The sequence below is a fragment of the Scylla paramamosain genome, chromosome 1 (genome assembly GCF_035594125.1).
Source record: "Scylla paramamosain isolate STU-SP2022 chromosome 1, ASM3559412v1, whole genome shotgun sequence".
In the NCBI taxonomy this organism is placed as follows: Eukaryota; Metazoa; Arthropoda; class Malacostraca; order Decapoda; family Portunidae; genus Scylla; species Scylla paramamosain.
Genome location: NC_087151.1, coordinates 6,987,178 through 6,997,500, shown reverse-complemented (window position 1 = coordinate 6,997,500; position 10,323 = coordinate 6,987,178). Strand labels below are relative to the sequence as shown.

The window sequence follows — 10,323 nt, the reverse complement described above, 5'->3', positions numbered from 1 at the left end:
AGGGCTTCAGACATAAAAGCAGTGGATTTTGGAGGTTCGGTTTATAACTTCATTTACAGCTCGTCGCAGCAAGCATCTTAAGTAGAAGATAAACACCAATTGGAGGATGTCCATTATTTTGCACGCTAGTATCAGCGTTCAGAAAGGGTTACTCAACTTCATAATAATACACGAAGTAATAAGAAAGATATTTCGTTCTCGGCCGTTGCTCCAAACAAGCGAGCTGGCTATTGTTAACAAATACTTTGGATCACAAGAGTATATCGAAAACAGAAAGCAGGTGTCCATAACTTGAGACAACTCATGCTTTGGTGAGCACAGGTATGGCTTAGAAAGGGGAATATTTTGTGGCACAGGTAGAAATTTGGTGTAATTTTACGAATGTTGCAGGAATCGAGTCGGGGACTTATCGTGGTGGGTATCGTCACCTTGACTTCGGGCCACGTCTGGCTGCCTGCCTTGATGAGATCGCTGTTGCAGTGTTATCTAACATTCTTAATAGGAACAAAAAGCATTCTGAGTACGTGTATATGATGTGTCTAGTGTCTTTTTTTGGTTGGTAGATTCTTTTTTACAGAACAAGCACTACTGTTGTCACACTTGTTATTAAGACACGAGGGAAAATTCACACACGAGACCAGTGTGAATCAGTGTGAAGGGCACAGGCGCGGCAACACTAGGCATTGGACGCTTTTTCACCTCAGTACTTGCGTGACCTCCAGTCTGGTGACTCTAATGATGTTTGTCTTGCTGAACATTTCCTACAATCATAGAATGTTATACGTTGATTTCTTTTTTTGTTCTCCGCGGTGTTATGTTATTTATTATATTAGATTACTGTCATGTTATTAGAGGGCAAAATTATTTGAGGCGCGCACACACGTCTAGTTTACTTGAATCAGTTTGCCCGTTGATAATTGTTGTTGTAGCCAAGTACTAGTGGTTGTCAAAGGGAACCGTGGAATAATGAAAGCATGAAAAGAGAGAGGAAAAAAAAAAGGTTCAGAAAAAAAAATGTAATCGAGAGCGACATGTGCACTGAGACGCTTGAGGGAGAGAAGCATTTTGTATAATGAAATAAACATTTATGGAGTCATTGCGAGGACTGAGATTCTCACAAGTGAGGGACCAGCATTCCCCAACATTCAAGGAAGTGTTCAGTCAGGCAGACATGTAGTGCATGACACCTTGACTGTGGAAATAAAGATAAGACTCACAAATTCTAAGCAATAAATCTTTACAGCCTCCTCTTATCTCAAGTTTTGCCGTCGTTCTTCCGTTCTTCTTATCCTTTTTTTTCTCATTTCCCTTCTCACCTTTTTCGTCCCCACATTTTTTTTTAATACGGAAGCAAATTAACGTATACGTATCCCCTGTATAGAGCGACATGGTGAACCCGGAGTTTGAAGGCCAATTTCTTGCAGTAATTGTGAAGAAAATTGCACACCGCGGGGATGTAGAATAGGGAACAGTTTACTCTTCCGCGGCAAATTGGGCGGCCAGTCATAAAGTGAGTCGCGGAAGGCTGCTCGTGATTTAGGGAGTCTCGTAAAGCAGCGCGTATTTGGTTACCTGCGGTTTTATAGGGGCAAAGGTACGCTTTATTTATCTTTCTCCCCTTTTTTTATCTCCTTTAATTGATGTTTGAAAAGGAGTGCTGGACTTTTAGGAGGGTTGCTTGGGGTAAAGGCTGAGGGCGCGTCGTGTTGGTGGTGGTGATGGTGGTTATGTTGGTGGTGGTGGTTGTGGTGGTGATGGTACGTTCCTTTGTTTTTTTTTTTTTTGGTGGTGTCGCTTATGTGTGATTGTTCGGTGTTGATAGGTGGGGCTTGGTTGTGTGTTCTCGGTTAGCGGTTTCTTGTTTTTTGTTGTTTTCAATTTTGTTCCCCCTCTTTCTCCACTTTTTTCCTTTTTTTCTGTTTTAGCTTTTTTCTTTTTTTTCCTTTCTTTTAGCTAGCGGTGTGTTGTTTTTGTTGTGTTTTAGTCTTATTCACTTTTCCTTTTGTCTTTTACTTTCTTTGTTTCTATCTCTTTTTCTTTCTTTCTGTGTTTGTTTGTTTGTTTGCCTGTTTGTTTGCTTGCTTTTCTTTCTTTCTCCTTCATCTACTTCATCTTTATCTTTTTCATCTCTCTTCTTTTTTCTCTTCTCTCTTCTCTTCCTTTTCTCTTCCCCTAACTGTTTTATACCCAACAACAAGAATTCCTACCACCACCACCACCACCACCACCACCACCACCACCACAGATACCACTAAGCTATAATGATACCGAAGTGGACATGCAATTACTGTATATTATTTCATGTGCAGCTGTGTACTGTACGTTGACGCGTCACTGGGATAGAGGGTTATCTTCTAAGAGCCAGGCTGAGGGTGTCTCTAATGATGGGCAAGGCTGCTAATTCCTTCCTGCCAGACCGCGTGCAGCAGGAATTAAGGTAAATGAGATAGAAAGGAATAGAAAAAAAAATGCAGGTAAGTAAAAGTGCCTCATCTCTTCTTGCTAGACAGCGTGGAGGACGAAATGAGACATGAGATAGAAAAAGAATAGTAAAAATAAAGTAATGTAGACGATAAGAAAATGTATGAGCTCAAAATCACATCAGTGGGTATCGTTATCGAGGCAAAGATTCCCGCAACGCAGTGCAAATAACCTTCCGTGCTTCCTCCTCCTGACGAAGGCCCAGTGGCAGGTATCGTAAGCTTGTGAGGTACTGGCGGCAGGGAGGGCAGTGGTGGGGGTGGCTGCAGCAGTAGCACGTGGAGAAAACGGAATTAATGGGAGAACGGAGATGCCAATTTATACTAGTGAACATATGTTGGACGTAGCCTGGTTTCCCGCCTATTTCCATGTTCCCTTGTACTCTCTCTCTCTCTCTCTCTCTCTCTCTCTCTCTCTCTCTCTCTCTCTCTCTCTCTCTCTCTCTCTCTCTCTCTCTCTCTCTCTCTGTATCTGATGTTATTACTTTCTCTTTGCCAGTTTGTTTGATTCTTCGTCTGTTTGTCTGTCTGTCTGTCTGTCTGTTTGTCTGTCTCTTTGCCTTTCTATTTTCTGAACTACGGGCTATATATAGTAAACTACGTGTTGAAAATATGTAAAAATAGAGAGCGCAGGATAGAAGAGAGCAAGAACTAGAGAGAAAACACATTTCTATCATGGCATATTTTCTGTTATAAGTACCAGAAAAAAATGGGCGTAAAATATGTGCATATCTTCTGCCCGGGGATAAAACTTCCCTCCTGAAGAACATGAGATTAAGTTCACGATTTTCTTTATGAATGAGAAGGCCACCTGAGTCCGTCCATGGCCAGGCGGTGAAACAGAGGCGTGGTGGTGGTGGTGCTGGTGAACGGCCGCCATCTTTCCTTTCCCTAATGAACACCCACCAGCGCCCCGGTTATGTGGTGCAGCAGATTGTAATATGATGGGTGTTGTGTGGCGCGCTTTTCCCAACCCCCTCCAGTGCTGCTGTCTCCTGGGCTTTTTTCTTTCTTCCTCCTCCTCCCCGACCCGCGGCCAATCTCTCGCCTTCCCGTCCTCTTTCCTCCCCCCGCAACACTCAACATATGCTTTTATAACTGGAGTTGTTTTCCTCTCGTATACAAACTCTCACACTATACCGGTCCAACTGCTTCCGTTGTATTTTTTTTTTTCGTTGTGTATGTGTGCGTGCTAGTGAGTGTATGAATGTATGTGTGCATGGATGATCATGTGGTAATTTTCCAGGGTGTGCTTAAGCAGATACTGCATTTTTTTTCTCTTCTTGCGACGTGACGTTATGTGAAGGGAGTGCCGGGTCATTTCCACGGACAAAAGTGTGATGGCCTTTTCAGCTTTTTCTTGCCCCGCCTTTCAAACTGTCATTACCGACACAGCCAGTCATTCCGTTCCTGAATATTTTAGTGTTTTAGCGCTTTCCGACGCCGTTACCAGGCTGCCGCAGCAACTATGTTCCGCTGCAGCACTGCATTGCAGCACCTCACTGCTACACGATATTGCAATACCCCACTGCCACATCACAGTGCAACACCTCCACTGCAACACCACATTGTAACACCACAGTAAACACACACACACACACACACACACACATATGCAGAACACTCAGTTTACACAAATCATCATTTTTTCCTTCCCGCAATGCAATTCGTCCATCCTTTAAACAACAGTTCTTACCTGCTCGTCTGGGCGATTATTGCAGGTGTACGCATGGAGGGAACTTTATTGTTTCTATTGAAGGGACTTTACCTGACTTACTACTATGACTTGAGAGAGAAAGAAAAAATATGGTACCAGATCGTAAGTCACAGAGCTGGGCGAACATTGCTGTGTGTCTGAAGAGCATTATTGTACAGATGCCGCTGAATCCGAGATGTAGTTCTGCATTGAGTAACGAGCTTTAAAGATTATTCACCTGTATTTTCACGATCAATGCAAGAGGTGTGGAGGAGGGAGTGTGGGGCTGGGGTGGTGAACTTATTGTGTGTTTTAAGTGCTTTCAATTTTGTGTATTTGTATTTGTGTATCTGTATGTGTTTTAAGTGTTCTAAGTGCTTAAATTTTGTGTACTTGTATTTGTTTATTTCTATGTGTTTTAAGTGTATTTTACAAGTGTTTCTATATTACTTAAGTGTTTTCAGCGTATAGAATTTTAATGCTAAGTTTGTAGCCGATACTGTGATCAATAAACGATCTAACTGTGGGTGTGTGTGTGTGTGTGTGTGTGTGTGTGTGTGTGTGTGTGTGTGTGTGCGTGCGCGCGTGTGTGCGTGCGCGCGTGTGTGCGTGCGTTTGTGTGTGCATGTGTGTGCGTGCGTTTGTGTGTGCATGTGTGTACGTGCGTTTGTGTGTGCATTGTGTGTGTGTGTGTGTGTGTGTGTGTGTGTGTGTGTGTACTGATGTGTGTTTGCGGATGTGTGTGGGTGGGTGGGTGGGTGGGTGGGAAGGTTGGTGGGCAAACATGCACTTCCGTGGGTAGTGCTGGAGCAAGGCAGGGCATAGGAAGACTGGCCTCCGCCTCCCGGGATGGGTCACTGGCCAGCAGTGCAGCCTCAGTCGTCCTGGCATTTTGTTAAGCAAATCGACGACACATGTTTAACTGCGGCGTAATATTTACAAGACGCTGTACCGTTAGCTATTCTAGGCGTTGCTTATTGGTTCATTTTGGTCACGTGACTGTGCCATATGTTCGGCATGACTCTGCGCATGCGCAGCAGATGATCTGATCACTTTAAATTTTATTCTTGCACAACAACATTATATTAGTTGTGGGTTAAAGTTCATTATACCACAGTAAACTCTTCTTATGATTAAACATAATATAGTCGACGTATACTAAAAAATTTCCAGATCACCCGTCTTGCGCTCTGTTTTCATTACTGTCCAATGATTTTTGAAACATCCGGTAATCATGTGAAAACCGGCGAGCGAGGCGCTTCGCCGCCAGCCCGGAGTTCGTCACCAAGTGCTGTGAGCGACGGCGCGGGGCCGCGGGACCACCACCTCGGGTGAAATCGAAAGTTGCTTGAAAGTTAATGTCACCCTATATACGAAGGTTGACAACTTATTATAACTGACACTGTGGACGTTAGTGATGAACTGTGCGACCGCGCGATTGAGTGGACAGACCATGAAGCAACCAACCCCACCACACTGGTGCGGGCGAGGCAGCGGGCTGCCGGGGGATACTAGAGGGCGGCAGCGGTGGTAGTGGTGTGGCGGTGGCGGCGGCCGCTGTGGTGAGCCCGGATGTACCACCATGGAAGAGTACTTCTACCTGGAGGAGGCGGGCTACCCGAGCATGGCTTACCGGGGCGTCAAGGCGGGCGTGGAGGTGGCGCCCCCTAACCATCGCTCTGACATGGCGCCCCAAGTGGCCATTGAGGGGTCAGGGGGGTGCCAAGACTACGAGCTGACCCTCCTGGAGTCCCCCAGTGTGTATGACGTAGTCCAATACCCAAGTTATCCTGACGGAGGTGGGAGTAACGGACCGGCCTTCCCTGAGCCGCCGGCCTTCACACCACATTACATACCGGCGTGTGATTTCAACGCGGCAGTCAATAAAGTCCCTGCGCCTGCTTTTCCTCCAAAAGAGCTCGGGCTTAATTTGGTGCAGGACTCTGTCCCGGGGACCGCCATTCCTGAGAGGGAAAAGGTGCCTCCCCACAGGACGTACGTCAGACCGCAGCGAAGAAGGCGACACAAGCCGCTGGGGAAGGAAATAGTGAAAACGAGACGGGTAGCAGCCAACGCTAGGGAAAGGCGAAGGATGCACGGCCTCAATGACGCTTTCGATCGCCTGCGTGAGGTCATCCCTTGCCTGGGCAGTGACAGGAAGCTCTCCAAGTTTGAGACCCTACAGATGGCGCAAACTTACATAGCCGCACTTCAAGAGCTCCTCAGGTCCTCAGGTGCCTCTGTGTGATGAGTCTGAGAAAACTGGTGGGGGACATCCCGGCTCGCCCCGACACCCGCACAGTGAAGGTTGACGAGACGTGGCGGCGAATGAACACGTCATCACGCATCTTTTCACCTGTCGGTCATGGCGCCTTTACAGCGCTTTGTTGGTGCATTTTACTGCCCGACACTTCTCAGGACAATGAACGCTTGTAGTAAAATGGTTTAGTGTTTATTGATACGATTATTTATTCCTAGTTGTATGAGTGGAAAGTAATTATCATACCTGAGTATTATTAGTGTGTACGGCTATCATGTAAAATTTATGTGTTGAAGCTTTAATGAGAGTGGTGAGGGACCAGATGCCGAGCAGCGAGGGTTGCTTGTGGTGACGGCAGTGCAATATCCTTAAAAGTATTTTCCTAGAGCTTTTGTATTTATTTTATGAAGTGTCCTATAATGAATTATTGAAAATGTTCACGGAAAAATATCAAACGTTTCATATACTATACTAGCAGACACAGCCTTTCTCTGAAAGTGTGACTGCGAGGTGGGCTTTCATTGGGATGCTCTTATGAGTAAGCTGGAAGATGGAGATAAAAAAAAAAATGTAAAGACAGAGTTAATCTACCAACTCCCGTTTTCGTTGTAGTAACGTCCTGAGTGCTGCCTTTGCATTATTGATTACTTTTTTGTATTGGTATTAAGTTGCTGTTAACTTTAGGGCGGGTAGTGGAAGCCTGGGGTGGAGGTGGTGCAAGATGCTCACTGTCAGTCAGGGTGCTCGGCAGGACCGGACGTTATTACCTGAGTCATGCTGTGGACCATGTTGGACTTGTGTTTACTGAGGAGTGAATGTATTAAGAACAACCTAACCAACCAGCCAACACACACACACACACACACACACACACACACACACGTACATGCACACACACACACACACACACACACACACACACACACACACACACACACACACACACACACACACACACACACACACACACACACACACACACACACACACACACACACACAAATTGTAGTTCTCCTCGACCATACATCTTTACATAGAGGGTCGAGCACCACAGACAGGAAATCGTCCGTCATGCATCACAGGGAATGAATGACGCTCCTTTGTAATGTGTTAACTGTTTTCTCCATGCACCACTGTACCATTTTATAACTGTCCTCTCTACGCGTATCTGTATCATTACCAGGAGTGGCTGTTCATGTCTACTAAACTGATGTGATTGTCGAGTGTCCATGTGTAGCAAGTTTACTTACACACTGATATAGGTATACTTTGGCATCTGGTATACGATAATCTGCGTTTACCTACATAATCTTACAACATTCGGGTTGTATTCATCAACGCGTATAAATATTGATGTTGTTATGTACGTGTATCGTTATGATGAATGAGCTACACGGCTTATTGATACGTATGTCTTGATGTTGCTTCACTATCTGGCGGTGAATGAGATGAGGTGTAGTGACCACCACCCGCCTCCGTGCAGTGAGCAGTGTGGCGGGTGTGTGAGATGTTCTCGTTGAAAGGCTCTATGACTTCTTTCTCTCCCGTGTCTGCCTCTCACTGGTGGAGTAATACCGGACTGAATGAAATATGTAAAGCAAATGGCTCAGAGTTACCGATTTCTATTGATTACTGTTGTATTTTACTATTTCCTCATGATGATTATGCATTTATTCATCTTGTTTACTTGATCTATTAACACTTTCTCAGCTAAGCATTTTTTCTCCATGATTATCTAGAAATATTCAGACATTATTGTATTGCAACCTCCTGGATAGTTTTGTAATGTAAAAACACAATCAGTCTCCTTTTCTTTATTTCACTGTGTTCATGTAATTTTTTTGTTTTATTACTGTGCTGTAAATGTTAACGATGACGAGCTTAGCAGTGAAAGAGTTAAAGTGTGCAGGTGTGGCATGAGTGATGTCAGGTGTGGTAAATTTCGAGCACTGGTCTGATTTTCCCCATTATTGACTCTTGTGAACGTCCCGAAATAGAACTCCATACTACATGACAAAACATTACAGCAAACCCACAGCACACCACCAATGCCACAAAAAAATCACATCAATGCTGTAACAATACCACAGCAAGACGACCTAAGCACCATTACAGCAACATCACGACAATAGCACCGCCACAGCAGAATCATCACTGCAACACCACCACAGCAACACCACTACACGAGCACTCAGCAACTCACAAATATATTTCATCACTACATCACGCTACATCATCACAAGCAAATCTTCACTCATAGCAGCTTTACGGAGCACCTTACATTCATTCACACTGAGTCAACTCCACTCACACTTCTATAGAATATCTTAACTTCACAATACCGACACTTTACAAAATCTCCTTTCTTCCCAGCAGCGAGTAACACTTAGAAACTCTACAGAACGAACACATCACTCAACGCTGCATTTGAGCAACACCGCAGTCACCACAGCGCTTCACTGCAACCCGGGCACCACCTCACGCAGCGCCTCACGACTCCCTCACCACAACACGAAGACTCTACTTGGGATATTTCATGAAATAGAATAATTCTTGAGGCTTGAAAATAGTTATTAGTCGATTATTCTTTTTTTGTTTTCCAACGCATACTATTTATTTCCTTTGGTTTGTCTCGAAGATTCGGCAATGCGTGGGCTTTCTGTGATAACCTTGTTTGTTGATTATTATTGTTGTTCACTGTTACGTAAGTGTAGAGGGAAGGCGTGGCCTTGCTCTGCTGACTGGAATAAACCTTGAGTTGGACGGACATTGGCTGGTCATTGATGCTCCTCAGGCCGTGGGATGAGGAAATAGAAAGGGGAGGGGGAAGGAAAGGATGGTGGAAGGGTGAGTGGAAAGGGAGAAAGCAGACAGGCAGGGAGGAAATGTGAGGAAGGGTGAAATAAGGTGAGGGAAGAAGAAAATTGAGAAAGAGGAGGAGGAATGGAAGGAAAGGAGAAAAACTGTGAAGGATGAGAATGAAGTAAAGAAGGGATGTAAGAATGGAGAACGAGTGAAAAGTGATGATAATCAGTGTCTTGCACTGTTAATAGTATATAACGCTGCAGGTACACGGAACATAATCTAGAGTGAAATGCTTATGTATGTAGAAATAAAATCTCTGGATGCCATCTCACTTATATATATATATATATATATATATATATATATATATATATATATATATATATATATATATATATATATATATATATATATATATATATATATATATATATATATATATATATATATATATATATATATAAAATACAAACTTGTATCTACCTATTAATCTATCTACTTATCTGTTTATCCTGTGTGTGTGTGTGTGTGTGTGTGTGTGTGTGTGTGTGTGTGTGTGTGTGTGTGTGTATGTGTATGTATAATGCGAAGATTGCCTCAAACATTTGTGTTGCCCATAATGAATTCATTGAGGCATTATATTGCCTTGTACGAAACTTGACTGATCGCCTGATACACCGAAGATATTTTTGCTTAATATGAAATGTTGTCTTTATCACCTCGCTGTCAGTTACCAGGCCCTGCAATCTTCTTGTATTGTTTTGTGGCTGGCGGCGGGGGCAGCGCGGCGCAGGGTGGAGCACCTCGCCGCCACTCAATGAGGCACGCAAGGCCCCACCGCTGCGCCCCCCGCCCTCCTGGTAGCGTCAGACGAAGGAAAAAGGTAGTAATTCAAGGCGGAGGAATGACTAATGAGCTAGACGGACGTGGATAAGCCGCGGCGGACTCTTAAATCACAGGTGCAGGAGTGTAATCACTTGTAATAAACAGACTTGCAGGAAAATTTATGAATGAGGTGAGAGAGGATGGATCCAATACTTAGTTTGCTCTCAACACCCCTCCTTGGGCTGGTGGATGTAGTG

General features: G+C 44.3%; 1 protein-coding gene and 1 long non-coding RNA gene across 4 annotated transcripts in view; both read left to right on the top strand.

Annotated features, from left to right (window-relative positions):
• The window catches only part of LOC135097081 (uncharacterized), a 68,736-nt gene extending 59,539 nt beyond the window's left edge, over nt 1–9,197 (top strand). The window contains exon 3 of one of the 3 annotated variants that reach the window (XR_010265420.1): nt 8,838–9,197. This is a non-coding gene — a long non-coding RNA (uncharacterized LOC135097081). Of the gene's footprint in view, nt 1–8,809 lie in introns of all 3 variants that reach the window. The other 2 variants (XR_010265384.1, XR_010265402.1) reach the window with 2 other exon arrangements.
• Nucleotides 4,979–7,439, top strand: LOC135097013 (neurogenic differentiation factor 1-like). The gene has a single exon (XM_063998802.1). The coding sequence runs from the start codon at nt 5,759–5,761 to the stop codon at nt 6,422–6,424; it is 666 nt and encodes a 221-aa protein (XP_063854872.1). The 5' UTR covers nt 4,979–5,758; the 3' UTR covers nt 6,425–7,439.
• Nucleotides 9,198–10,323: the final 1,126 nt, after the last annotated feature.

Bases quoted from the DNA above. Each gene is read 5' to 3' on its own strand.
- LOC135097013 (XM_063998802.1), top strand. From the start codon at position 5,759: ATGGAAGAGTACTTCTACCTGGAGGAGGCGGGCTACCCGAGCATGGCT.